Genomic DNA, 27,827 nt, shown 5'->3' on the forward strand with positions numbered 1-27,827 from the left:
GTCTAGATACAACTTCTGACCAAATTTGGTAAAGATGGGATGAAAACTATTTGAATTAGAGAGTGGACACGAAAAGTGTGACAGACTGACAGACAGACTGACGGATGGACAGTGCAAAAACTATATACCCCCTTTTCTTCGAAAGGGGGCATAAAAATCTTCACCTGAACTTAATATTTCAAAGACAATGGGTTAACAAGAATCTAGATCTTCATGTCAGCACCAAATAACTACTTTCAATGTGCTGATAAGCCCCTTTAAGATGCAAACAAAAAAGCAGATTCCTGCCACTCTACCTTTAAACATCTTGAGATATAGTTAACATGTGTGCATGAATTGTTTCTACACTAATAGGGTGAAACATGACACTTAAGCAACTATGGAACCGGCATTAATTGGATCCATAATTTCCAGCACAAGAGAAAACAAATGTGAATTTGGCAAGGAGATGACTGCTTGTACAACCCTTCTCCTCTCTTATTGTCTCCGAAAGCATGACTCAATCTGCAATGTGTGGTATTATGTAATTGGTTTGCATCACAATTGTTGGTTGTTTATTATTTTAAGTGTGATTTACTGGCCTTAAAATTTGCCAAATTGAAGTCCAGAAAAGAGTTATGCTTTGTTGTTACAGTTTAATGCATTTAGTGAATACTGCTTTAATTGCCGCCTAAACAAAATTTATATAAAATGTGATAAACTAAATGTCCAAGACAAGTTCTGTGAAAAAAATCATGCCAATTTGTCAATAATTGCTTCATAAAACAGCTAAAAACCAAACTTAAAATAATTTCCTTCAATTTTCTGAGAAATACTCAGCATGATGTGCGATCCAGATTTAATCTTAATATATAAATATAAATTATTATTGAATATTTAAATTAACAAAATTTCATTTGTTCAGAAAAAGGTAAGGAATATTTAATGTACAATCAGCGATTGTTTCCCTTCTTTATAACATACCTGTGAAAGGAAATTTCCCAAAGAAGGAAAAAGTACAACATTCCCAATTGACTTCTGAAAAATAATTCTAAAAGGAAGAAATGCCTCAATTTGTGTTCCAAAAGCGTATTAAAGGTAAATGTATTTGAAACAAGAGATATGTTTGTCAGAAACACAAAGCACCCTACTGCGCCACTTTGATATATTTATTTTTGTTTTTGATTATATCCCTTTAAAAAATATTACTTCCCTTGTAAAAATTATCTGTACCTGCCAAATGATATATAGAAATTATCTCCCTTTAAAGCGTGTTACTTCCCTTGGTTGTTTTTTTACATTTGACCTTTAAGGATGACCTTGACCTTTCACCACTCAAAATGTGCATCTCCATGAGATACACATGCATGCTAAACATCAAGTTGCTATGTTCAATATTGCAAAAGTTATGACCAATGTTAAAGTTTTCGGGCGGATGGGCATACAGTTCAAATGCCATATGCCAAACAGTGGGGCAACAATATCCCTTTTTGGGGCCTAAATAAACAAGAGATGTGTTTGTCAGAAAAACAATGCCCCCTATTGCGCCGCTTTGAAGCCATATATTTGACCTTTGAACTTGAAGGATGACCTTGACCTTTCACCGTTCAAAATGTGCAGCTCCATGAGATACAGGAAGTCACAGGGTCCTATATATGAATTTGCATTAAAGTAGCTAAACATGTTCTCAAAATTTGAGAAAGAAAAGACAATTTTAAATAACTGTGGCACAACTCTTCCCTAATGCAAATTTAAGATAGTTAGCAGTATAAGGTATCCATTTTACTTCAAACAATTTTATGTTAGAAGCCAGGCTGCCTCTAATGCCATAATGAGTATCTCTCCACAAGTTTTAAGGGGGACTCATTTCCAACGATATTTTAGATGGAATATCAGCACCCCCACAAACATGGCAAAGAACAACTGTCAAAAACAGTCGATCAATAAACATGTAGTAAAATTACAGAACACATTCCTGCTATCTCAACCATGTTATTCCCTTTCAATTATTATGGAAATAAGACTCAGGAAGCAATAAACTATCATGCATTTTGTCCATAACTCATGGTAGCAATTTGATAAAATTAAGAAAATTCAGGAGAGTTTGCTGTAAAGTGGATGTAATTTATTTTCTCCTGGGAATGGAAATTTTCAAAGTAATAATAGAAATCAATACAAAAACTTCCACAAGTCTTATTATGCCTGTGGTGAATATGGATTATAACATTTGACTAAATATTGAGCAACGAAGCTCTAAATATAATATTAAATACACATGTACATTAGGACAACTCTACTGTATCATTACTTAAAAGTTGCATGCAGATCTTTCCAATAAAAATTTAAGAACAATGTTTTGTCATGCCCTAAATTGAAGGTTTCTGATATTTTTTATTATAAATTAAGTTAGTTTCCCTATGCAGCTCCATGGCTTGAACCTAAGTAAATTATTGACAACTTCACAGCTATTCGTTATCAATTAAAAAGTATTTTGCAGCAAAAAAATCACATACACCAATTTCCCCATATGAAGACTTTAAGATTCAAATTTTCCCAATTCCAGGTATTTTAGTGCACAATTTTTCTAATTGGTCTGGTACCGGTACTTTTCCCAATTGGGCAAACAGAATCACTGTACAAAGACAAATCCAAACTTTAACTGAATAGCTACCACTAAGGCACTAAGAAAACATGTTCTCAAATGCATGATTCTCTTTGTAGTTGTATATTTACATTGATGTATAAATGTATAATCACTAGCTTACAATGGTGACTATAGAGAGTCATAATTAAGACTCTTTGGTATTTACTGCAACGTTATTTCAATGCACAATAATTTGCATTGCATTCACATTCAGAGCTCCAGATTAGGGTCGTATTTTTGTAATTAAGAATTATTTTCAAGTCCGTTACGTATTTATTTTAAAATCTGGTCCTACCATTAAGAATTACAAAATCAATTTACAAATATTATTTTTACATCAGTCATATCAATTTTTATTGAGTTATTTTCGCGTACAGGGGTGTGATTGAGGCAAAGTCAGAGGGGAGGAAAATTCTGTTGACTGATTTTGACTACGCGAATGGCGCGCATAACGCAATGACAAACATAAAAACAGACATTAAAATAAACAACTTTTTGAACTTCATAACAACATTTCTTTATAAAAACTTGTTAAACTTCACATTTAACATACTGAGGATGCAAAGTAAACAGTTAAGTATATATTGTGATCAATAGCAGCAGTTTTTCAATGTATTGAATTACAGTTAATAGACTAAATATAAACAAACACACTTGAGTGTTCTTCTGGTGTTAATGATGTATTAACTGAGTTAAATGAATATATTTAATTTGTTTACCTTTCAATATCTTGCATTTCACATCTTCACTCAGTTCAAAGCTATTTCAGTTAACTGAACAGCGTGACAAACATAATAAAGCAGAATATGCATATGAATCTGATTATACACAGACCCACAGACATATAAAAATCAAATCATGTTTGTCTATTTCCATGTTCGAACGATACTCTTCTAAATTGTTTTACTTCGCGAGTAGACTAAACTCCAATTTGCAAACACTGGTTTCCGTGACACAAATTCAGTGTGCACATTTCTTAACAAAATATGTGTTGCTTGTATCTAAAACATAGTCTTTTTTTTGACAAACACATTTCATTATTCCTATCAGACTAGGTGATGTCAGTCGTTTATTCGATTGCTATTTGTTATTTCAATAATCTTAATTTTCTTTTCACAACGGCGCCATTTGCAAACAAATCACAGAGCGCATTTTAAGAACACGATTTTAATTGGAAGATTGGGAAACGACAGCCAATTATATGGCTCGTTTTAAAAATGCTTAGGCATAATATACCAGTGTAAAATGCGGAGAGATTTCGCGGGCTGTGGATATTTCGGGCCGCTTATGAACTACGTCCGCGGAATCGGTGGTAGCCCCTCTCCCCCACATTTTTTAAAACGAATTTACGCAAATCTCAGAAGTGACATCCGGGACAACCCGATCCGCGGAAATCCACGGATCCGCGGAAAAATCACACCCCTGGCGTAATAAAGGGGCCTTTTCACAGATTTTGGCATTTTTTTAACTTATTCATTAAATGCTTTATATTGATAAATGCAAACATTGGATCGTAAAAGCACCAGTAAAAAATCAAGAATAAAATTAAAACAAGAATGCCAAACTGTCACAAGATACGCCCGTTCGAAGGTTTTGGACACCATGCTCAATGCTTGAAATGCACTAAGTGACCTCAAGACCTAGTTATTGACCCGGCATGACCCATATTTGAACTTGACCTAGATATCATTTAGATGTAACATCTGACTAAATTTGGTGAAGATCAGATGAAAACTACTTCAATTAGAGAGCGAACACCATGCTAAAGGCTTGAAATGCACTTTGTGACCTCTAGACCTCGTTTTTTACCCGGCATGACCCATATTCAAACTTGACCTACATATCATCTGGACACAACTTCTGACCAAATTAGGTGAATATCAGATGAAAACTACTTAAATTAGAGAGCGGACACCATGCTAAATGCTTGAAATGCACTAAGTAACCTTGTGACCTAGTTTTTGACACAGCATGACCCATATTTGAACTTGACCTACATATCATCTAGACACAATTTCTGACCAAATATGGTGAAGATCGGGTGAAAACTACTTCAATTAGAGAGCGGACATCATGCTTAATCCTTGAAATGCACTAAGTGACCCCGTGACCTAGTTTTTGACCCGGCATGAACCATATTCGAACTTGACCTAGATATTGTCTAGACACAACTTCTGACCAAGTTTGGTGAAGATCGGATGAAAACTATTTGAATTAGAGAGCGGACACTGCTGTGGACGCCGCCCGCCTGCCACCCGCCTGCCAAGGGTGAAACTATAATACGTCCCGTTTTTTAAAACGGGCCTATAAAAAATGATTTATTTTTTAGCAGATCATTCAACTTTTTCAAGTCTTTATATTTTCTTAAGGACTGGGCGTTAAATATTTAACAGAATGCTGCGCTCAATTAATATACCCTTAGTGAAAGACTTTTCTTCAGTATTGATTCATGGGCCCATTTGAATAAGTCAAAGTACAAAAGGCGGTCAATATCAAGAACAAAAAGAGGTCAGATGATGTGGGCGAGTCGAGATTGCTCACAGCTAATATCGATATAAGTATAAAACCTTTGTAGGAAGCAGTGTTGATGTAACACGAAACACGTCATTTTGCAAAAGCAACTAGAGCTTTGTCACTGAATGTGACTTATACCCCCATACCACTTTGACGCAGGATAAAAAGTTGTTTAAAAGTTTCGGATGAATACAATTTGAATTAGAGTCCGGACAAAGTGGCGCCGTTGAAAATGCACTAATTGACCCTATGACCTAGTTCTTGACCCGACATGACCCATATTCGAACTTGACCTAGATATCAACTAGATGCAACTACTGACCAAGTTTGGTAAAGATCGGATGAATACAATTTGAATAAGAGTCCGGACAAAGTGGCGCTGTTGAAAATGGACTAATTGACCCTATGACCTAGTTTTTTACCTGGCATGACCCATATTCGAACTTGGCCTAGATATCAACTAGATGCAACTACTGACCAAGTTTGGTGAAGATAAGATTTATACAATTTGAATTAGAGTCCGGACAAAGTAAAATGCACTAATTGACCCTTTGACCTAGTTTTTGACCCAGCATGACCCATATTCGGACTTGACCTAGATATCAACTAGATGCAACTACTGACCAAGTTTGGTGAAGATCGGATGAATACAATTTGAATTAGAGTCCGGACAAAGTGGCGCAGTTGAAAATGCACTAATTGACCCTATGACCTAGTTTTTGACCCGGCATGACCCATATTCGAACTTGGCCTATATATCAACTAGATGCAACTGCTGACCAAGTTTGGTGAAGATCGGATGAATACAATTTGAAATAGAGTCCGGACAAAGTGGCCCCTTTGAAAATGCACTTATTGACCCTATGACCTAGTTTTTGACCCGGCATGACCCATATTCGAACTTGGCCTAGATATCAACTAGATGCAACTGCTGACCAAGTTTGGTGAAGATCGGATGAATACAATTTGAATTAGAGTCCGGACAAAGTGATGCCTTCCGCCCGCCGCCCGCCCGCCCGCCAAGGGGTTTCACATAATACGTCCCGTATTTTATACGGGCGTATAAAAAGGAAAAGAACATTGCCCGTAGCAGGTTTCGAACCAGTGACCCCTGGAGTCCTGCCAGAGTCCTGAAGTAAAAACGCTTTAGCCTACTGAGCTATTCCGCCGTGTACACATTCTTGACGTATTTTATACCTTATAAAAGCAATCTTCGTAGTTTCACAAAATTTAACGACAAAAACAGAACTCTCCAAATTATTCAATCGTTTCGCGTTGCAACGCTTTATAATTTTTAGGTTTTAAAATCGTCAAAAGATGCATATAATGGCTATATTAGAGCATGGTAAATGTTCAGTATTACTGTTTCCTCACAAATATCAAAACTAAAACGAAAATTTGCGGATCTGAAACAACTTTTTTCAATTTTGTCTATTTACCAAAGCGTGAAAAGATCCCTTTAAAGATCTTTTCGTTGCTTATATAGAATGGTTATCGGGTTTGTTTAGCAAAGCGCATTTTTTTCCAATAAAAGCGGCGTGTACAGTCTGTCAAAAAACAATGGCGGCACCCAGAGAGTGTCCTAAAAAACTGCAAAGCGTGCAAAAACACGCTTTTAACATATTGTACGCAAAGTGAGCCGAAGTTGAATGTGCAGAAAGACATTATAGAAAAGATCTTATACGATGTTGTATGTTCAGTTGCCGACACAGTCGGAAAATCTAAAAAAACGCGACAAGACGGGTCCAAACTTGAACAAAAAACATTGAACGAATTAAAGGGACAATTCCCGTGGCTTATCGTTTAAAAGATTGAAGGGGAGACCCGTTTTAATTGTGAAATAAGTTAAAAATTCATCGAAGGCATGCAATCTAAGCACAGTTTGGGCATATGAAGGTATTTGAAAAATAAAATTGTATAATACTGAATAGACACTGTTGAACTCATACAAATAAAGTTGCTAGTATGTTTATTTTCATTTTTTGCATTAAATAACCATTATTATTTATTTTTAGGTCATTTAAAAAATTTAAGAATTATATTCCAAAACTAAGTAGTAACGTTAAGAATAAAATTTCAGAGTTAAGAATTCTTTTTGAAAATGTGGTAGTAATTTCACAAAACCTTATCTGGAGCTCTGACATTAATTAAATTTTTCAGAAACATTAAATTTATTCCAAATGAGCTTTAACCAAATCAGTTGAAGAACTTAATGTTTTCTGCTTTCATCATCAACGATGCTTAAATTTTATATCAGTTTTTCTGTATCTAGAATTTGCAGCACTTTTTCTGAGGTGGTATTGCATTTTAAATAGTACTGAAAACAAATGGTGCTGTGAGGCTATGAATATTTTGTATTTGCAATTCAAATTTTAACTCAATTTAGAGATGCAGGAATGAACTTTCGTATTTTGAACAATGTGAGTGGGTTTTTTTTTCGCTCCAGCAAATAATGAATAGGGTTAAAATCTTAACATTAGCTTATACAATTTAACTGACATAAAAAAAATTCATGTCCAATTAGTTTGACCAAATATTTGCAGACAGAATGATCTATCTACTGCTATCTGCCTGACCATCTTATCCACCATTTAAATACTGTAAATCTACGAATAAAATAGGCACTTTTTTACCTGTCGATTTTTCTTCAAGTAGGGGGTAGTATAATATAGGAGTTTAGAGCAGAACAAAATTTTTCCTGTGCAAATTTTCAACTTAATCGCTGTTACACTGTAACTCCAATATAGTGCGGTCCGTTATAACGCTGTGTCCAATATAACGCGGGGGGTCCTTGGATCCTGTTTTTTCTCCAACCTTCCATTTCTGACTCAAATCCATGTTATGCAACTCTCAGAAAATTCAAAGGAGCCGGCGATCACAGCTTGATCGCTTTATCCGTCCGTTAAACTGATTTTAATCGATTAGAGGTTAAACGACACTCGACAGCTAATTGGTGTTAATCTGTTGTGTAATGTCAATAAAGGTGTGAAAACTCGCGAGTCCGTGTTTATTACATGTAATCCCTATCAGAGCGGTTCAGTGCGCTAATTTCAATAAGGCAAGTGCAAGCGGAATAATTATCAAATTAAAGTTATTTAAAACGATTACCTGTTTATGTTTTGTATTTATCGTGTATTGTATTTCATTGTATAAACTATGCCTGTGTGTGTTATTGTTTATTATATGCTACACATGCTTGATAAATAAAAATATCTGTGTGTGTGTTTAATGTTTCAGTACGTATATGAAAAAGAAATGAAAAAATCCTGCGTTTTATTTACATGCTAACGCAGTGTAATAGGTAACAGAGATGCACTTAAATTTGTGCCCGTTATCAGAAAGTCCACGGAAAGCACGTTTTTTACATGCTGCGTATGACGCAATAAAATATTTCTTTGTACATGTATCGTATTGCATTCAATCTAAATTTAAATTCGCTTGCCCAATGAAAGCTGTGTCCCATAATGCACTGTACTAATTTTTCTGAAAAATGGCGAAGGCATATGAATTTGTTTACGAAATTCGTAAACATATTTCTTGTCATAAATGTTTAACATTATTTTTTCGTAAGTGATGTTGTAATTATATTTGATTATCGGATAAATGTGCACATTAGAAAAGCGGTATGTATACTGTTATCGTTCGATTCGGTTTATATGCATGTATTTGCGGATGACAACACAGCATGACAATACACAGGACCTATATTATAGGCTATACTTTACCTGTTTTTATAGCCCCCGTAAATAAATAAGCTCAAAACTTATAACGCTGTCTGTTTATAACGCTGTTGCATGGCTTGGACCCCGTCATCCGCGTTATATTGGAGTTACAGTGTATTAGCTTCGCGGCAGCCATTTTCAACTACACCATAATAAAGGGGTGCAACAGGGCTCGCGCTGTTGTTCGACACTTGAGTCATTTGCGAAAATATTGAGAATTTGGCTCAATAAAAATCTTATTTGTGAAAATGCGAAAATCTAGTAAATTTTCATTGAAAACATCCGCCATTTATATCGAACTGGTTTTCTATATTTGTCTCTTTGTTTTAATGAAAGTGTTCGCAATTTGAACAGTAAACAAAACCCGGTCTGTACCCGATTATGAGATATCCCTTGACCTTATTGTTATTGAAGTGCGCATGGTAGCTGGCCAATCAACATTGAGCTCGCTTACACATGAAATGACGTTGTCGAATGAAACGTGAGAACAGGAGGAGCTTTCGGATAATATTAAGTCATTCATGCGCAGACACTGTATACTTTGAATACACAGTTAATAGCGTCGTCTGCCTATAAAATAGCGACTGGACGCTAAATCGTGTAAAGAAATTAGCAAATAAAAAAAACAACTGACAATACCCGTAAATAAATTTTCTTAGCTGACCACTATTTATCTTTCTACAGCATATTTACCATATCTGAAGTAAAGAGTGTTTATTAAATAATTAGTTTTATGATGCTAATAGAGTCTATTACAACTGTCTGCCGATTGCCAAATTAAATTGAAAGGTGATAATTAATTTGTTTTTTACTCCCAAACTAGCCTTAATGACAGCAGTGTATTTTAATTAAAGAGATCATGAAAAACATGAGCGGTTTAATTGTATTTTAAGGTACATTAAAGTATCGAGTTTGTAACACTTTGGAAAAGTAATTCATTTAGACAACTATAAAAACGGAAGTAACCATTTTGTCTTCTTATTACTTTATTATTATTATAATTATTATCATCCCGAATATTGTCAAATTGAATTTAATGCAGCGATTTTCCTTGTCCAATTGGGAAAAGTACCCGTACCGGTCCAATTGGGAAAAATTGAGTCGTGAAAACCTCAAAATTGGGAAAAATCGAGTCGTGAAATCTTTAAGTTGGGCAAATTTCGCGTCGTGAAGTTTGGGTCTTATTGAAAACATCATACAGTTCATACTTAATTGAACATACCCATTAAAATAATCATTTGCAGGCATGCCTTAATGACCATTAAGTAATAAAGTTGAAATAAATAACAAAATATTATAAAGAACACACAAAATCAATTACAAGTTGTTTTAATCTCTTGTAAAGCAATGTCTCTGTCTTTCATTTTTTTGAAAATTTCAACAATCTTTGATGTTTGATTATCTATCAGTTGCTGGCATCCCTCTCTGCACAGCATCATTAGTGCTGTCAATGTGTCGTGTGATAGACGGTTCCGATTGTTCGTGCCAAGATTGTTCATTAGACTGAACACCCTTTCCACAGAGGCAAGGTTACAAACAGACGTAAAACAGTACGCTGGCTGCCTGACAAAAGAACCGGAAACAGTAACGACTCTATTGATTGCACACGCTGAATTATAAAACCCGAAATTAATCGAGCGCGTGGTTACACACAACTTTTCGATTTTTTTGTTCGCTCGCCGAAAGTTGGGTTTTGTTACGAAACTTTCGGTCGTTTTGAGAAAAAATTCAGACGCCGATTGGGATTTTTTCAGATGCCGATAGGGAATTTGGGAATTTTTGCTTGATAGGGAAAGTACCGTTTATCGGTACTTTATAAAGAAGGAGGAAAATCGCTGAAATGTGAAAACAAAAAACAGCGTCTCTGCTTCTTTCTTTTGTAATTATGACTGCTCGACCCGGATGTCAGCAAGGGGCCGTGTGTTATCGGTCACAATCAATGGTAATATAAACAACAGACAGAGATATTTATTATGCAACTGTCATAACAACAGCACTATAACACATCCCGATCAATATACCGGGGTATTAATGGGAAACAGATAGTTGACAACACCAAATTGATTTGCTATTTTCCCAACACAAAAATATATTGACACATTTTTTCGGAAATGGCCGATTTCGGACACGGATTTTTTAAGTACGTACAGTCAACCTTGTGGATGCGACCACTTGTATTAAGTGACCTTTGTCTTTTGCGACCATTTTGAAATATCACGGAGCTTTTTCGCTATATAATGATATTGTATTAAGCGTCTTTTGTCTTACGCGACCAGCGACCGCTGATTTTTGTGTATTTTGATGTCCGAATCTTGAATTAAGCGACCACTAGGAGGTAAAAGTGGTTAATCTATTGATCTTTCAGGTACAACTCCGTGTTAATTGTTTATCTAAGCCGATAAGATGTACTGTTACACCTCTGCTTTGTTTTCACACCAACCATTATGATTATGTTTTGTCTTGTTGACCAGTTCTGACCGGTATTGTTGTAGACTGCGTATCAATTTATTGAGTTGAATAATAGAGGAGCGTATTACGCACAGTCTACAGCTTAAATTGTTTATTATGTGGAACGTTAAGAGACTACGCCGATTTTTCTCGAGTATAGATAACAGGTGCAGAAACAATGCACTGTACACGACAGACATTTCCTGAGAAGTGCGGAAAATAAACTATTAATCGGCAACATCTGTCGAAATCCGTACATTACCAATTTGCAATTATGCTAATTAGTAGATATTTGTTAGCCAATCACATTGTTATATACTTAATAAATTTTCCAATCAGGTCTGTTTGTTGGTTTTCAATTGACGTGTTTTAATTTTTCCAGCTCATTATGTATCATAATCGAGTCAGATTTCCTTTAGCGTACATGCAGAAATTTCAAAACGAAAAGTGTTAACGTTGAATGAGAAAATTTGGGTTTTGGAATTGTCAAAGAGTAAAAGTACACGTAAAATCACAGATGAGTTTGGAGTCGGTAAAACTCAAATTCAGAACATTCTTAAGCGTAAAGCCTAGGTGCTTGAAGACCTGGAAAATAATGTGTCATGTGAAAAAAACTGCGAATAAATATTTCAGGGGTTCCGCTGTCGATCGCCATTGGCGCCAAATGGCGCTCATTTTTTTTAAGAGGCTCCAATTTTTTTAAAGTGGCGAATTTCAAAAATCGGTAAAATCCTATCCGAAAATGTACTGCGAGTCGAAAAGCACGCGACCGAGCATAAGCGGCCAGCGTTTGTCAGTTGTAAATATTGATTTACGACGATGTAAGCGCCCTACAGTGTAGAGTGCACTGAAATCACGGAAGCGTGAAAGTGTTACAGTCGGTGTTTTTACTGCTATTGTCAAGTTTTATGGGGGTTATTATCGGATTAACGGTTCTTTTATGATAAAGAACACTTAAATATGTAACACTTAGGACAAACTGGCACAAAGATCAATGATTATAACGATATATAAGGCGGTGTTAATTTAAATTGAGATGTTTGTCGTTCAGATGTGTATCATTTTTTTCCCTTTCAGTTTATGTGCATCATATTAGCCAAATGACCAAATGTAACTGTTAAACAATTAAATTTAGATGTTTTATTTTCTGAAATGTAACTGTTTAACAATTACATTGTAAATTGAGAGGCTTTATTTACTGATGTTTGAATTTTTTTCCCTTCCAGATGATGTACACTTGTGTGATTGTATGTTTAAATAAATTTTTATAAAAAATGTATGCAGCATACTGTTCCATTGATGTTTATATTATTAGATAAGTTTTGTTATATGTGATTATTTATCATGTGCAAACCAATGTTTTTATGTTTAAATAAAGCTTATTAAGACTTATGAAGTTACTTATTATTTTTTATGTATTTACATACTTTTAAAAGTAATTATAATATAGTCAATGACATTGATGTTGTAAGGTTTCTTAGACAATTGTCATAATTAATAAGGTCGGAATAACTGACAGTTTCGCGCCGCGAAAAAGTGGCGACAACTTTTTTTGGGCCAGTGGAACCCCTGTATTTCCTTGTCTATGTTGTTTTTGCAAATAAATATGTACACACAATTCATTCATAATAAATGATAATTTACAATAAGTGAAAAAATATAACACATTATAAGTAAAATATTGTTTATGTATTGTGTTTATATTCATTTTAATATAAAAGTTAAAATCACTGTTGACAAAAGAGATTTTCCTTCATATAAATTAAAATTGAGGGTAAGCATTCTTCCAGAATGGCCTTTTTTATTTAAAGACCATTTTATTAAGAGACCACTTTTGATAACTCCCTTGAGTGGTCTCTTAATACAAGATTGACTGTATTTTACTCAGTTTTTCAATTTTTACCGATAAATTTTTACCAAACTCGGGGGTGCGTATTATGCACGAGGACGTATTATATTCGTGGATTTACGGTAACTCAAACGCTTCATGTATTTAAAATGTTAAAGAACAGTGAGCATGTTCAGTTCTATAATAAAATTCAAGACTTTTCAATAAAACAACAAAATAGAACATTAACAACAAAATCCTTAATGAATCAAATTCCAGGGCAAGACTTTCAGCAAAGTGAAAGGGAGTTAGGACAGGAGTTGAGATCTGCCCCCATCCAGGGTGCATACCATCTATTACTAAGTTTTTACACTGACCAATATGCAAACAATAGGAGTTTGAAAATTGAGATACGAAAAATATTCAAAAACTTAAGGTGTCCTTAAATTTAGAGACAACAAGAGCTGTCACCACAGGATGACAAATGCCCCCAATAAACGCTTTGATAGAAGTTATGATCATTTTACTATGCTAAATCCTTGAAATGTACTTAGTGATCCCGTGACCTAGTTTTCGACCCGGCATGTCCCATATTCGAACTTGACCTAGATATTGTCTAGATACAACTTCTGACCAAGTTTGGTAAACAGGGATTGCAATAAACGCAGAATCCTGCGTTATGACGCGAGCAAATTAAAAATGACTTGTTTTTGATGCAACCCTTTTTTCTGCCGTGCGTCATTTCGACACATCGAAAATTTGACCCGTGCGTCAGTCAGTTAACATCTCGAGTTCCATGTTAATAAATCCCGCTGTGCTCCTAATTTAAATTAATATTTCAGTATTTGAAACTCGGTCTATAATCGAGGGAATACCCGGGCGTTGTTTATCTTATCTCATCTCTTCCAATACACATTTCACCGTCTAAATAGTGTGTGCGCACTAACTGGGTAATAATCAGCAGTGATTATCCGATAATTTCAGTTTTTTTTTCAGACTTTGCAGACGGCATGGTTAAAGAAAGTCGGCAAAAGTAATTAAAGAAAAAAACAAAATTGATCAAAGGTCTATTAATTATGTAGTTCCACTAGTAAGTCCAGCGAGTTTTGTCAGTTTGTTAATCCAGCGATCATTACAAGTAACACCCATCTTATATAAACTGGAATCACAGTTCATTTTTTATACTAACAAGTCATAATACTACACATAAACATAGAGAAAACACATTTCCTCGATTAGATATAAATGATCTGAGTAGACTTCTATGTCATGACCTTCGACATTGTAAATGGCGGACGTAACATTCAACCCGCGTTCAATTCAAAGCTGGCGATTCAAATTGCAAGTTATGGTGATTCAATAATGGAGAAGGCATTAACTGGATTTTACAAACATTTGATAAGGTTTGTTAAACCAGATAACAACAAGAAAAATTTGGATTATTAAAGAAAAACTACTACAGGTAAGGCGTTCTTAAGTGTACATATTTCGGACAGGTTTAGTATTCGGATAAACAGTTATAGATATACTAGATGTTCCATGCATTTAGATTGTGTTTTGTTAGAAAAGCTATCATATGGGATGATAATATAATGACGATAAATATGTGATGAAAAAGTGCTACCGGTACATATCTTGAATTACTTCAATGTGTTAAAAGACTTAAATGTGTTATAAGGAAGTAGATTTTAATGTAACAATTCATTAAAATATGTTGTGTTATGTATCCAGGCTTTTTCCGCTCCATTTTGGGAAAACGCCACACTGGAATTTTGGGAATTTCGCGTCGTGAAAACCCCCATTTTGGGAAAAAAATTAATCGCAAAATTGGCTCAATTGGGAAAAGTTATCGCATGTAAATTATTTAAAACAGTGTTTCTTATATTTCAAAGAAGCCGTTAACTGGTAAATAACGACTATTTTGATAACTTATTATTAAAATTTTACAAAATATTATGAACATGTGTGATTAGTGCAGGTTTTTTAATCTGAATTTGGGGAAAAGGCTTGGCCTTTTTGAGGTGAAAAAAATCGCGGGAAGCGCCGGATTTTGAGGAAAAAAAGTTAAGTCTTAAATAATCATTAACATATTTTACAGTTCTTAAAACAAATTCAAGGCAACAGATAATTTAATTATGCAATACTTTCTATTTTCCACACCAGATCAGGTCAACTTATATATTTAAAGGGTGAAAAAAAAAAAAAAAAAAAAAAAAAAATTTTTTTTTTTTTTTTTTTTTGAATTGGGAATTTTTTTTTTCAATTGGGAAAAAAAACAACCAGATTTGCATTGGGAATGGGGCCGAATTTCGGACCCGTGGCATAGGGCGGAAAAAGCCTGGTATCATGGTATTGTTATAGAATAAAGCAGTATAACTTTTTAAGATATTGTGCTACTCTTAGAAAAGTATTTGAAAAAGAGAGCGGACACGAAAAGTGTGACAGACAGACTGACAGACAGACTTACAAAGACAGACAGTGTAAAAACTATATACCCCCTTTTCTTCAAAAGGGGGCATAAAAATTAAGGTGTCCAAAATAAAAGTTATTTTGAAATAATAGCAATAAATCAATGTACAATAATATTATAATGATTCACTCTTCTTTACTGCTTAAAAACAATAAATACACCTTCACAGATTTACTAACTTTTGCATGAAATGATATAAAACAAAAAAGTAAAAACAGAAAACATTCCGCTTCCTTAAAAGGACGAAAATGTTTCAAATGCTATTGGGTGAATCCATTGATCATTTACTCAATTAGGCGAATGGAATGGTCCATTGCCCTTAGGCAACTCTCCTTTCAGGTACTATCTTTTTAAATAAAGCACAATCATTTTAACTCTGTCAAGGTTTGATGACAATACATTTTTTATATTCTTTGCAAGTTTCAAGATAAGTGGGTTAAAAATGTGATTTCTACAGTGTGCAAATGGTTTCGATACACAAATGTAAGTCATATGGGAGCCATGTTTCTTTCAATGGACTGTAATCATATCTACAGGTTTCTCAGAACAAAATTGTATGCACTGACCAAGTTTCATCAATAAATAAGGCCTCTCAATCGCCTATCCCATCCTTGCTTTGTGTATCACCCTTCAAAACTGAGGAGCTGCGCCATGAGCGCATGATACGCCCGTCGTTCGCCAATGAAGTAGTAAGGTAATAAATAACCCTTTGAATCATTTTTTTACTTCAGTTTATTTGTATTTGAATACATGGTTTATTTTATAAGTACATGAGCATGGAGCGCCGTCTCCTTGACATTCATACCATATCTTTTTTTGAGTATATGTATGCATTTCTTTAGAGGATATGGAGTTGAAGTAAACCTGTTATAGATATTTTGACCAATAATAAAAGAGAAATGTAGATGGGTAAGTGGTAGTGTACAATCGGAATAGAAAAAAGCTTAATAGAACAAAGTCGCATAACTCTGGAACGACAATTCAGAATTCCGTCAAAAACGAAAGGGGATCAGGGTTTATCAATATTAAGATTGTGTTGAAATTTGAAAAAAATCCATCGAAGGATATTTGAGCTACAGTAGGACATTCAATGAAATCACGAAATTTTGACGAACAAAGTCCCATAACTCTGGAACGACAATTCAGAATTCCGTCAAAAACGAAAGGGGATCAGGGTTTATCAATATTAAGATTGTGTTGAAATTTGAAAAAAATCCATCTAAGGATATTTGAGCTACAGTAGGACATTCAATGAAATCACGAAATTTTGACGAACAAAGTCCCATAACTCTGGAACGACAATTCAGAATTCCGTCAAAAACGAAAGGGGATCAGGGTTTATCAATATTAAGATTGTGTTGAAATTTGAAAAAAATCCATCGAAGGATATTTGAGCTACAGTAGGACATTCAATGAAATCATGAAATTTTGACGAACAAAGTCCCATAACTCTGGAACGACAATTCAGAATTCCGTCAAAAACGAAAGGGGATCAGGGTTTATCAATATTAAGATTGTGTTGAAATTTGAAAAAAATCCATCGAAGGATATTTGAGCTACAGTAGGACATTCAATGAAATCACGAAATTTTGACGAACAAAGTCCCATAACTCTGGAACGACAATTCAGAATTCCGTCAAAAACGAAAGGGGATCAGGGTTTATCAATATTAAGATTGTGTTAAAATTTGAAGAAAATCTGTCAAAGGATATTTGACGTAGCGTACGACATTAACAGACGGACGGACGGACAGACGGACGGACAGACGGACGGACAGACGCGGGGTATACCATAATACGTCCCGTCATAGACGGGCGTATGAAATCACGAAATTTTGACGAACAAAGTCCCATAACTCTGGAACGACAATTCAGAATTCCGTCAAAAACGAAAGGGGATCAGGGTTTATCAATATTAAGATTGTGTTGAAATTTGAAAAAAATCCATCGAAGGATATTTGAGCCACAGTAGGACATTCAATGAAATCATGAAATTTTGACGAACAAGTCCCATAACTCTGGAACGACAATTCAGAATTCCGTCAAAAACGAAAGGGGATCAGGGTTTATCAATATTAAGATTGTGTTGAAATTTGAAAAAAATCCATCGAAGGATATTTGAGCTCCAGTAGGACATTCAATGAAATCACGAAATTTTGACGAACAAAGTCCCATAACTCTGGAACGACAATTCAGAATTCCGTCAAAAACGAAAGGGGATCAGGGTTTATCAATATTAAGATTGTGTTAAAATTTGAAGAAAATCTGTCAAAGGATATTTGACGTAGCGTACGACATTAACAGACGGACGGACGGACAGACGGACGGACGGACAGACGCGGGGTATACCATAATACGTCCCGTCATAGACGGGCGTATAAAAACTCCTGAAGTATTAAAATAATTTGGTTGAAACTTTCAGCTACCCCTTTTAAAACAAGGTATCTTAGTTTATGCTGAATCGTGCTTTTTGTCAAATACTGCAGAGCTCCAGATAAGGTTTTGTGAAATTCTTAAATTACTACTAGATTTTCAAAAAGAATTCTTAACTCTGAAATTTTATTCTTAACGTTACTACTAAGTTTTGGAAAATAATTCTTATTTTTTCTAAAAGACCTAAAAATAAAAAATAATGGTTATTTTCATGCAAAAAAAAATCAAAATAAATATACTAGCAACTTTATTTATGCGAGTTCAACAGTGTCTTTTCAGTATTATACAATGTTATTTTTCAAATACCTTCATATGCCCAAACTGTGCTTAGATTGTATGCCTTAGATGAATTTTTACATATTTCACAATTAAAACGGATCTCCCCTTCAATCTTTTCAACGATTAGCCACGGGACTTGTCCCTTCCACTCGTTTAATGTTTTTTTTTGTGTTTAAGTTTGGTCCCGTCGTGTCGCGTTTTTGTTTAGCTTTTCTGACTGTGTCAGCAACTGAACAAACAACATCGTATAAGATCTTTTCAATAATGTCTTTCTTAACATTTAACTTCGGCTTACTTTGCGTTCAATATGTTAAAAGCGTGTTTTTGGACGCTTGCATTTTTTTAGGACATTCTCTGGGCGCCGCCATTTTTTTTGCCAGATAGACTGTAAACGCCGCTTTTATCATTCTATACATAGATGGTGACGTCACTACGTTATTGTCACCTCTATGCTAGGACGCATCACATTCCCCTGATTTGGGGATTTGTGCTTCCGCCAAAATAGTTCCGCGTAGGAATGAATATTTTTTTATAATGAGAAAAAAGATGTTAAATTTGTGCTTAAAATGGAATGTTGTTTTAAGAAATGTTATTTAATATGTTTAAATGCGATTTTGAATCTCTATTAAGACTGATAGCAATTTTCAGAAGCACGATTACTTGACGTACTTTCGCTTTTACTTTTCACTTGTAAAAGAAGTGCTACCCACAATTCCTTGCACGTTAGTACACAGGTCAGTAAGACCGGTGTGTACACAATGCCGCTTTTATTGGAAAAAATGCGCTTTGTTATACAAACTAGCTGAAATAATTCGCGTTCAGAATAAATCTGAACGCTGAAACTCCGGTCTGCAAAAACCATAACGAAAATTAAATACAATACTATTATATCAATATGCTTAAAATTGCAAAAGAACATAACCAACTCATAAAGTTTTAGTTAATTAGTCCATTTTTACCTCAAATAGCGTCGAATTGAAGTTAAAAGGCATAATTTGTTTCAGTTAAACTTCTGCTTAAATCGCTGACCTCTCGCCATGTTATGAAATATTTAAATATCAACCAATCAGAAGAAGGCGTACGGTGTAATAGGCTGCGTTATCGATTAAAATCTACCTGCCGTATACAGCAGGCACAGCGATTGGAATTGAAAATGTGAGTAGTGTGTTGATTTAAATTGGTCAGGCGTGCAATATTGAAAGAGTCATTACATAATTCTTACGGAACATTATTGAGAAATGAATTATCTACACAGGTATGTAAATATTATTGCAATCCGTTGATATTAACTGTCTGATATCGGGGCTTGAATGTTGCGCACCAAATTCCTTGCGCATCAATATAGACAAAGAAGGAAAACTCTCGCTATTAAAAAGATAGAGTGGACTATTGACGCCAAGAGTCTGCCAAAGAAAACATCATCAAAAGACTCTTAAGGCGGCAATTTATATTGACTATTATACAAACCTGATATCCATTCTATATAAGCACCGCAAAGATCTTTAATAACCAAAAAGAACTCGATACAAAATCGATACGATCCGATGTAAAAATAATATTCGTAACTTGATTTTGAAATTCTTAATGGTATGACAAGATTTTAAAATAAATACGTAACGGACTTGAAAATAATTCGTAATTACGAAAATACGACCCTTATCTGGAGCTCTGTACTGTAAAATTTACACTTTAAGTATTTTTTTACTATCTCAAACAGATTGCAATTCAAACAAATAAAATGCCACAGTAAGCTAGATTACATACCAAAAACACAATCATTACAATACAAAGTAAAAACCATTTATCCAAACACCTTCAGTGAAACATTTTATTTGATATCAATCGAGTTGACAATGTTGAATGACAATACCACCAATACAGCTAGTTCCTTCAATCAAATGCATTTTTTAAATGGTCAATACACATCTTGTCACAAAAAACTTTTAAAAGTCATTAGGTGCACATGGTCATAAACAAATGCTCAGTGAAAATGAAAGATTAATCAATGGGGCCAAACATGTAATTTAAGGTATTAAGATAATGAAGCGTACCTCGTTGCTGGTGATGACAATAGGCTGGAAAAGTGTTACAACAATGATTGTTAAGAAACAGAATGGCAGTAAACTTTCACTAAATTTCGGTGGAATTCTTCGCCATTGAAGCTGGCGACATTCTGACGGAAGAACTAACAGATTAACCAGGAAGAGAAATTCGTGCGCAATTAATATTGACCTTAATAACATGACACAGCTAAAAAATAGATTCCTACTTTACCAGGCTTTAAGTTACTATTTATTGCTTTATTCGACACAATATTGCGCTTCTGCTTGTGACGGACCTCTTGTAATGGCTAAAATATTCGCGAACTATTTTTTCGCCATTCAATGATACGGTGGCAGTAAAGTGACGTGACAAAAATGGCGACGCACAGGCGACGTGTTTAGATGTGTAAATAAACACTTTCTGTGTTCATAATCTCTTCTTAAACAATGTCAGAGTGAAATTTATCAGAACCACGATACTCATGCAGATGTCAATCAAGTTTGAGCCTTTTTTTTCAAAATGCATAAGATTTATACGAAGAAAAGGAACATGTCAAAAGGTATCCTAATTTAGTTTATTTCGTCCCATATTTTTTCGTACCAAATGTATTCGCACCCCTCAGAAAATATTCATCATAGACGATACATAATTGTTAAATAAATCAAAGACCTATAGATAACACAGATTGGAAACTTCGCGCCTTATCGGGCTATCTCTCGGCGGGGTCACGTGGTCGAGAAACCGATAAGTACACTGAGGATCAGCAGACGATTTATTCCATGAATCAATCGGAGTAGTCCGGAGATAGCCAGTGTATCACGATTGCGATAAGATAGCGACGCGTCAGTAGCAACGGCTACGATTATCGAGCAAAGTTATGCGAAAATGTTACGGCGCTATGAAAGGCGGTTGTAACTTGTTCAATAATGATCAGATATTTATGAAATAAAGTTTCATAGAAACATGAGTAATTATGTTTGTTTTTTTATAAGATCTCGATTTTATTTACCTACAATAAGAATTTATAATGCCGCGATCGTTGAAGAAATAGCGATAAGAACTTCCAAATCGCGGCGAGAATGCTGTTGAATAGTTTATTTGAAAGGCTTTTGCTGATAAAATATTCTTGTAAAATTTGGTATTTCAAACAGTTTAAACCTTATAAAATTTTATTATTTCAAAACATATAGATATATGTGGACACATAGATCTAGATCTCTGATTAAAACAACATTACAGTATAATAAATGCTATGATCGTTCGATCCAAAAACGGTTTCAGTTAGACTTATTTCAATATTGATTGTGTAGATTTTTTCAATTGTTTAATTCTCTTTTTATTTAGATCTTCTTCATGAGTTATAGGTTATTAAAGTTTTGTTTGTAATCCAGTTTTTTTTTTCTTTTGGTAATTAAATGAAGCTTTCAGTATCGTGGGCAAGGATTTCGCGCAAAGAAAAAAAACACATTTCACGCGCGTGTTAATCGTCGGATCAATTAGCGAACTGAAGAAGATGCGTTGTGTGTTTTTTCTTTATTCTTGAGAATAAATTAAAAGAAGGGATCCTAACTTCAATTATCAGTTTGCGTTGTTGATTGATTTTATAGTCATCTCACAGCTTTTGTTTGTGTTTTAATAGTAATCTCACAGCTATCTGTTAAAATATGTTTGTATATTAACTTGCATGTGTAACATTGACAGGAAAACTGGTAATACTAATAAAAGGTATGAAATGAGAATTTAAACCCATACATTGTACTTTCATCTTGTTTTTTATTGATACCAAGATAAACATATTACCCAGAATAAAAATCTTATTTCTTCGATTTGAGGTGAATAATGACGAAGTTTTTCACAATGAACAAAAGCACCTTTGACGACATGTGTGTATAATAGGGTAAAAGAGCTTAAAATTGTACCATCTTTGTACAAGGTCAAAATCCTTTAAAATGAACATTTTCCTCCAGTTTAGTTTATTCATACTTAGATTAACATATCACCAAGCATAACAATCTGACTTAATCTATTTGGGATGAAAAATGAAAAAGTTTATCAAAAAGAACAAAAACACGTTTGACAGCAATCTTGTACAACAGAAGAAAAGAGCTTAAAATTGTACCAACATTGTATAAGGCCAAATACTTTAAATGGATTATTTTCTTCTGGTTTGTTTAAATCTATACTTAGATTAACATCTTGCCTAGCATAAAAATCTTACTTCAACGATATGGGATGAGAAATAGAAAAGTTTGTCAAAAAGAAACAAACCACTTTGGCGACAGGTGTGAAAAATGATTGAATGGAATAACAGGATAAAATAGTACAAATTGTACAAAGGCAAAATCCTTTAAAATACCTCATTTTCATCTACTTTTTATAAATCATACATAGATTAACATCTCACCTAGCATAAAAATCTTACGTTATCAATATGTGATGCTTAATGAAGATGTTTAAAATAAATGCTTCGGGCCTTTCAATTTTTCAAAACTTATCGAAAATGAACGAATCCAGTGTTCTCTTTCAAATTCCGATAAATTAATAATAAATTAGAATAATAATTACCAAAACCTAAAGAATTATCAACACAGAAAATAAATACTTATAATTATTCACATAAAAAATATTCAATATGTCTTTTTTCGGCGACCGACTTTGCTCACTACGCGAAGTTCGTAACGTTGCGCTTTCAGACATTCATTGCTCTGCAAACTGACAACCGAGCGCTAGAAACACTAATTAACACATAAATATTGTTAATAACAATATCAATATAATATAAACTACCTGATCATGCTCAGAATACCCTACGACAACAAATATTAACGACTAATTACGAAGAATAATTGATTGCTTTATAACAAAATGGCCGACAGTATAGCTGGAACAGGGAAGAATCTACAGGTACACCGGCATCTCCAAAATCAATGTCACGTGACCCGCGTCCGCCGTTAGATATTATCGCATATTGCTATCGCGAAGAGGAGAGTTTCCAATCTGTGTTATCTATAGGTCTTTGGATAAATTTGATGGAAAATATGAAATACAAAGGTTAATGTTAATAAAGTATTTGCATCCAAAATGAGCTCTTTTATAAGCGCAATATTTGCTCTAGCTACTTTATAAAAAGTGATGCACTTTTTGCAGTCAGATTTATTCATAAGACTATTAAGAGGTAGTTCTGGCTACCATAACTTTAAATGTCGCTTTTTATGATTTTTGACTGGCGCGACTTTATAGTTATGGACCAACCCCATTAGGAAAGTCAACCAGAAATTCCTGAAAAGTTGACAGTTAATACATACCGGTCCAAAACAGCTTTTAAATGCAGTTATTGTCCCAAATCAACCACTTGATTGGAAAGATTGACATTTTTTTACATTTAACTGATATAATCTTTCACAAAATACTATCTTAAACATTTAAAATTTATCTATTCTGCTTTTACATATCGAGAAAAACAGCGATGTGTCAGACTTACTTGAAATGCGAATCTCCCGAGATTTCACAGTCATATGACGTTATTTCTATTTTTAGTAACATACCATGTGCTCAAGTGTTTTCAAATTCAGAATGACATTTCCCGGTATTTTAGATTATTCTCGCTTGTTTTGTAAACAAATTGTAGTGTAAATACAAACTCAAAGTAAATATTATTTAAAACTACCGGATTCACACTGAAATCAATCTTATAATCCACCAGACATAAGTTGTTTATCACAAATAATAGATTTCAGAAAACGAAAGTAATGTTACCAATTTCAGCAAATAATGTCAAGGTCGATCTGAAAGTATCGAAATGAAAACTCGTCACGTGACAAAGCGACAATGGCGTCAAAATTGTGAATTTCAGACTGATGAGAGTTATTTTCGTATATTGTAAGATGCATTTGAAACATTTGAACCTTAAAATAATCCCCGATGCAGTATTTTATATTCATTCACCAATATATGTAGAAATGTATCCAAGAAAATGAGCTTTCTTTGATTTATAGCGTGACATAAATATGTTATGACTCTGGTTGACTTTCGATACGGGGTTAGCTTCAGCGTACAGGTCTGTCAATACTATGTAAACTGTACTCTGAAGTTTCTTTAGCTAATTAAGAGGTAGCCATTTTCCTGTTGGTTCGTCCACCTACGCATTCAAACGCGCGCATGCGTACAATGAACGTCTGCATTATTAAGAAAAATGTGAGATTTAAAAAGGAAAATATCTATGTTTCATAAAACAATGAAAAAAATCGTCAACAAACATGCGTAACATCAAAAAACTTACATGTTGAAGTTGACAGCTGGAAGTCAATATCTGCTAGACGTTTTCCTATAGGTTCGTGAATTCGATTGGTCGAACGCACGCGCTATACTGTGAGGCTCTGTGTGGGGAAATTGCTGAGACAAACGCAGAGTCTTTCATTTCTCTATCTTGCAATTACTTTATCCTTTATACATAATGAATTTATTTAACAAATAACCAGTCTTTCCGAAATATCGTCGGTCCTCGGATTTTTCCGATAATAATTTGGAAAATCCGGAAATGATTCTAATATTGCCGGACCTCGTGTCCGGTAATAAAATTATGGCGAATTAAAAAAAAATATCCAAATAATTCACTCATAAGCATTGGGTTTGACTTTAAGACTAGTATAATATGATATGGTATGCTAGCCTACAACAGCTTAGCAAAAAGATTAAGTATTGTATGCTCATGATACAGGGAGATGGTCTTCGTCGACTTAATTGTTAGCGCTCACCCAAGGCTATGCCTGATGGGTATTCAACGAAAGATTAGTTAAAGGATGTGTTTTCAGTAGAGGATTCAGATATCCAGGATGAAGAGACAAATGCTAAAGAAATCTTGGCAATTCTGAATGATTAAATGCATGCTTTGTATATTAATCTGATAATATTACAATATTGTTAAAAATGTCATCTTTGTCTTTCGTAGTCATTTTTTACTTTTTGGGCCTGAAATAATCAGTCTGGGCCGGAAATGGCTGCATGATTATAGGACCTCATTGCCGGCAATAAATTATAATTTTGGGAAGGACTGAATAACGTATTAAGTATGAATATTGAACGCATTCAAATGATACATTCAAGCGAATGTAATGAATCATTAATAGTCAGCATTGAACGATTTAACAATTATTAATGAATGCATAACATAAATTAACGGTGCAAAACAAATTTTAATTTAACAACATTGTAGCACTTCCCCCAATTTACGATTTTTATGTGCGGCCTCGTGTCCAGATTTGTTGGACAAAATTGTCCACACACACAACAGTTTTCAGAATCGTCCGTGTCCGATTCGGTATCAGAGTCTTCTCTAACAATGTTGGCATGCAACTTTTGTATGCCCTTGTTGACGGCATCGGGCTTTTACACATCATCTGGCTTTGAGATGTGACGGCATTGGCATTTTTCTTGGCGTCGTACATCTCCACCTCTTCGATGTATTCATCACTTGTTATCAATTTCCCGCCAGGTTTTGGTTTCGCCGACATCTTCTTTTGGCATCTGCATGTGGTAGGGGTTGGTGACTCTGTTTTTGCCCGGAGATACTCTTCAACTGCCTGCTTGCCAGCCCGTCCTGCTTGTAACTTCTGAAGAGGTGTCGAGTCTCGGAAATACTCGCATGGCACGAGCTTTTCTAAAGGCACTGCATACTTGTTTTGTGGGTACACACCGGCCTTCCTGAAGGCTGACACGATGTTCCAAGGGCTAAGTGCCTTCAGGTAAGCGCTGCAAGCCATTCCAGCAACTTCATACTTCGTTACCACTTTCCCGGGGTTGGCCTTCATGTACGAAGCACATTCGCTGTAGTAGAATCGTTTGAAAGGACCAAACTTACCTACGTCAAGCGGTTGAAGGATATGAGAAGTATGCCCTGGCAAGCAGAACAGATGAATGTTTCTCTCGCGGGCCCATTTCATCATCTCCGTTGACGTGTGCGTTGTGTGTCCGTCGTTGTGTGTCCGTCGAGTAATAAGATCACGGGTTGACTGCCATCACCCCTATTGATATTTGTCAAGAAATGATTTTCAAGGTAGTCCTTGAATGTCGAGGTCGTTGACCACCCTGTTTCAGACATTGTGACTTTCGCACCTGGCGTCAGGTCTTTCGCCAGATTTTCATTGGTTCTCTTCCCTACAGTTATGAAAGATATCAACATTTGAAGATATTTATCATAATTTATGTTTTAATTGAATTGATTAAATCTGATCATATTTACTGCTTGTAACACTTAATTAATGAAAGCATATTATCATGTATTAAATGACTTTACTAATTTACTAATTGGGCTAACTGAATGTATACTGTTATATTACGTGTTTAAGAAGTTTTATGAAGTTAGAATTGAAATAATGTTGGTGATATTGTTCGTAAAATAGTTTCATATTCGTTTGTTAATCGTATTATTATCAACCTTTAAATATTAAATATGGCGGAAGGTGATTTCCAGACACACTAGCGCATGCGATCAGCGTTGTTGTCGCTGAGCGTGGTGATGTTACTGCCTGTGCCTTTTCATTCACAGGAGCGATTATATTAGGGGGATGATGCTCTGGGGAGATTCCGGTTTCATCGAGATTAAAAATGCAGTCAGGCCTCTCTTGTAACCCGTATTCCGCCACAGCCGCCTCTAGATTGTTGAAGAACTGCTCAACAACCTCTGGGGTTGCAGGGAATAATCTAGAATTTACTATCTATGGGTCCCTGAACTCGCAGATTTTAGACCAATAAGTCCCAGGCCAAAATTAATGAGTCCACTTTGAAAACGAATGGGTCCCAAATTTTGAAAGATACCAAGTATTGAAGAAAATATGTCTAAATCACACTAGCTCAATAACTATACTTGCATTAAACTTGTAATAATCTCAAAAACTTGTTGAAACCAAAAAAAACACAAATTTAGATTTATCACTATCTTGTTTGCCTTCACATAGGCTATACCATTATCTGTTACATGAATGTAACCTGTTATATATTTCAACTTGATTCAAATCGATGATAATATTATTGTTAACATCCGAATTGCGAGCTTGATAATATTATTGTCTACGTCCGAATTGCGAGCCGTTGACCTACCGTTATTAAAGTTTAGATTTGTTTGTTTTGGATTAAGCTTCAACACCTTATTTCGGAGGCATTTTTTCTGTATTATTTATGACTAAGTTACACAAAGTTAAAGCAGGTTTTCATCTGGGGACTCGAGAAAATATCATAACACATTCTATTTAAAAGGTCGATTCTAATTGGTTCCTATTATACAGCAGCGGCTCGACTAGAGCCAATCAAAAGACTTGCTGGAGTCTTCAGGCCTCATTCGGTTAAACTCTGCGTTCATTGCTACACTTTTGACTCGTACACAAGATAGTTCGTACTTATCGTGATTCGCGTATGCGTTAACGGATACAGTTCAGCAATGCGTCCAAATGGACGCACATATTTCAAAACGATG

General features: G+C 34.8%; 2 protein-coding genes across 6 annotated transcripts in view; one reads left to right on the plus strand and one right to left on the minus strand.

The window, feature by feature from the left end:
* The window catches only part of LOC127877100 (mothers against decapentaplegic homolog 1-like), a 61,650-nt gene extending 41,053 nt beyond the window's left edge, over nucleotides 1-20,597 (minus strand). For 2 of the 3 annotated variants that reach the window (XM_052422751.1, XM_052422750.1), the window contains exon 1: nucleotides 20,368-20,597. In XM_052422751.1, coding sequence (XP_052278711.1) covers nucleotides 20,368-20,559 — 192 coding nt within the window. In that variant the 5' untranslated portion in view covers nucleotides 20,560-20,597. The remainder of the gene's footprint in view (nucleotides 1-20,367) is intronic. The other variant, XM_052422753.1, reaches the window with a different exon arrangement.
* A 35-nt stretch (nucleotides 20,598-20,632) lies between these two features.
* The window catches only part of LOC127877095 (glutathione S-transferase C-terminal domain-containing protein-like), a 37,445-nt gene continuing 30,250 nt past the window's right edge, over nucleotides 20,633-27,827 (plus strand). Inside the window, exon 1 of one of the 3 annotated variants that reach the window (XM_052422742.1) lies at nucleotides 20,633-20,762. The gene's annotated coding sequence lies outside the window, so the exon portion shown is untranslated. Of the gene's footprint in view, nucleotides 20,919-27,827 lie in introns of all 3 variants that reach the window. The other 2 variants (XM_052422741.1, XM_052422740.1) reach the window with 2 other exon arrangements.

The sequence above is a fragment of the Dreissena polymorpha genome, chromosome 4, assembly GCF_020536995.1.
Source record: "Dreissena polymorpha isolate Duluth1 chromosome 4, UMN_Dpol_1.0, whole genome shotgun sequence".
Classification (NCBI taxonomy): domain Eukaryota; kingdom Metazoa; phylum Mollusca; class Bivalvia; order Myida; family Dreissenidae; genus Dreissena; species Dreissena polymorpha.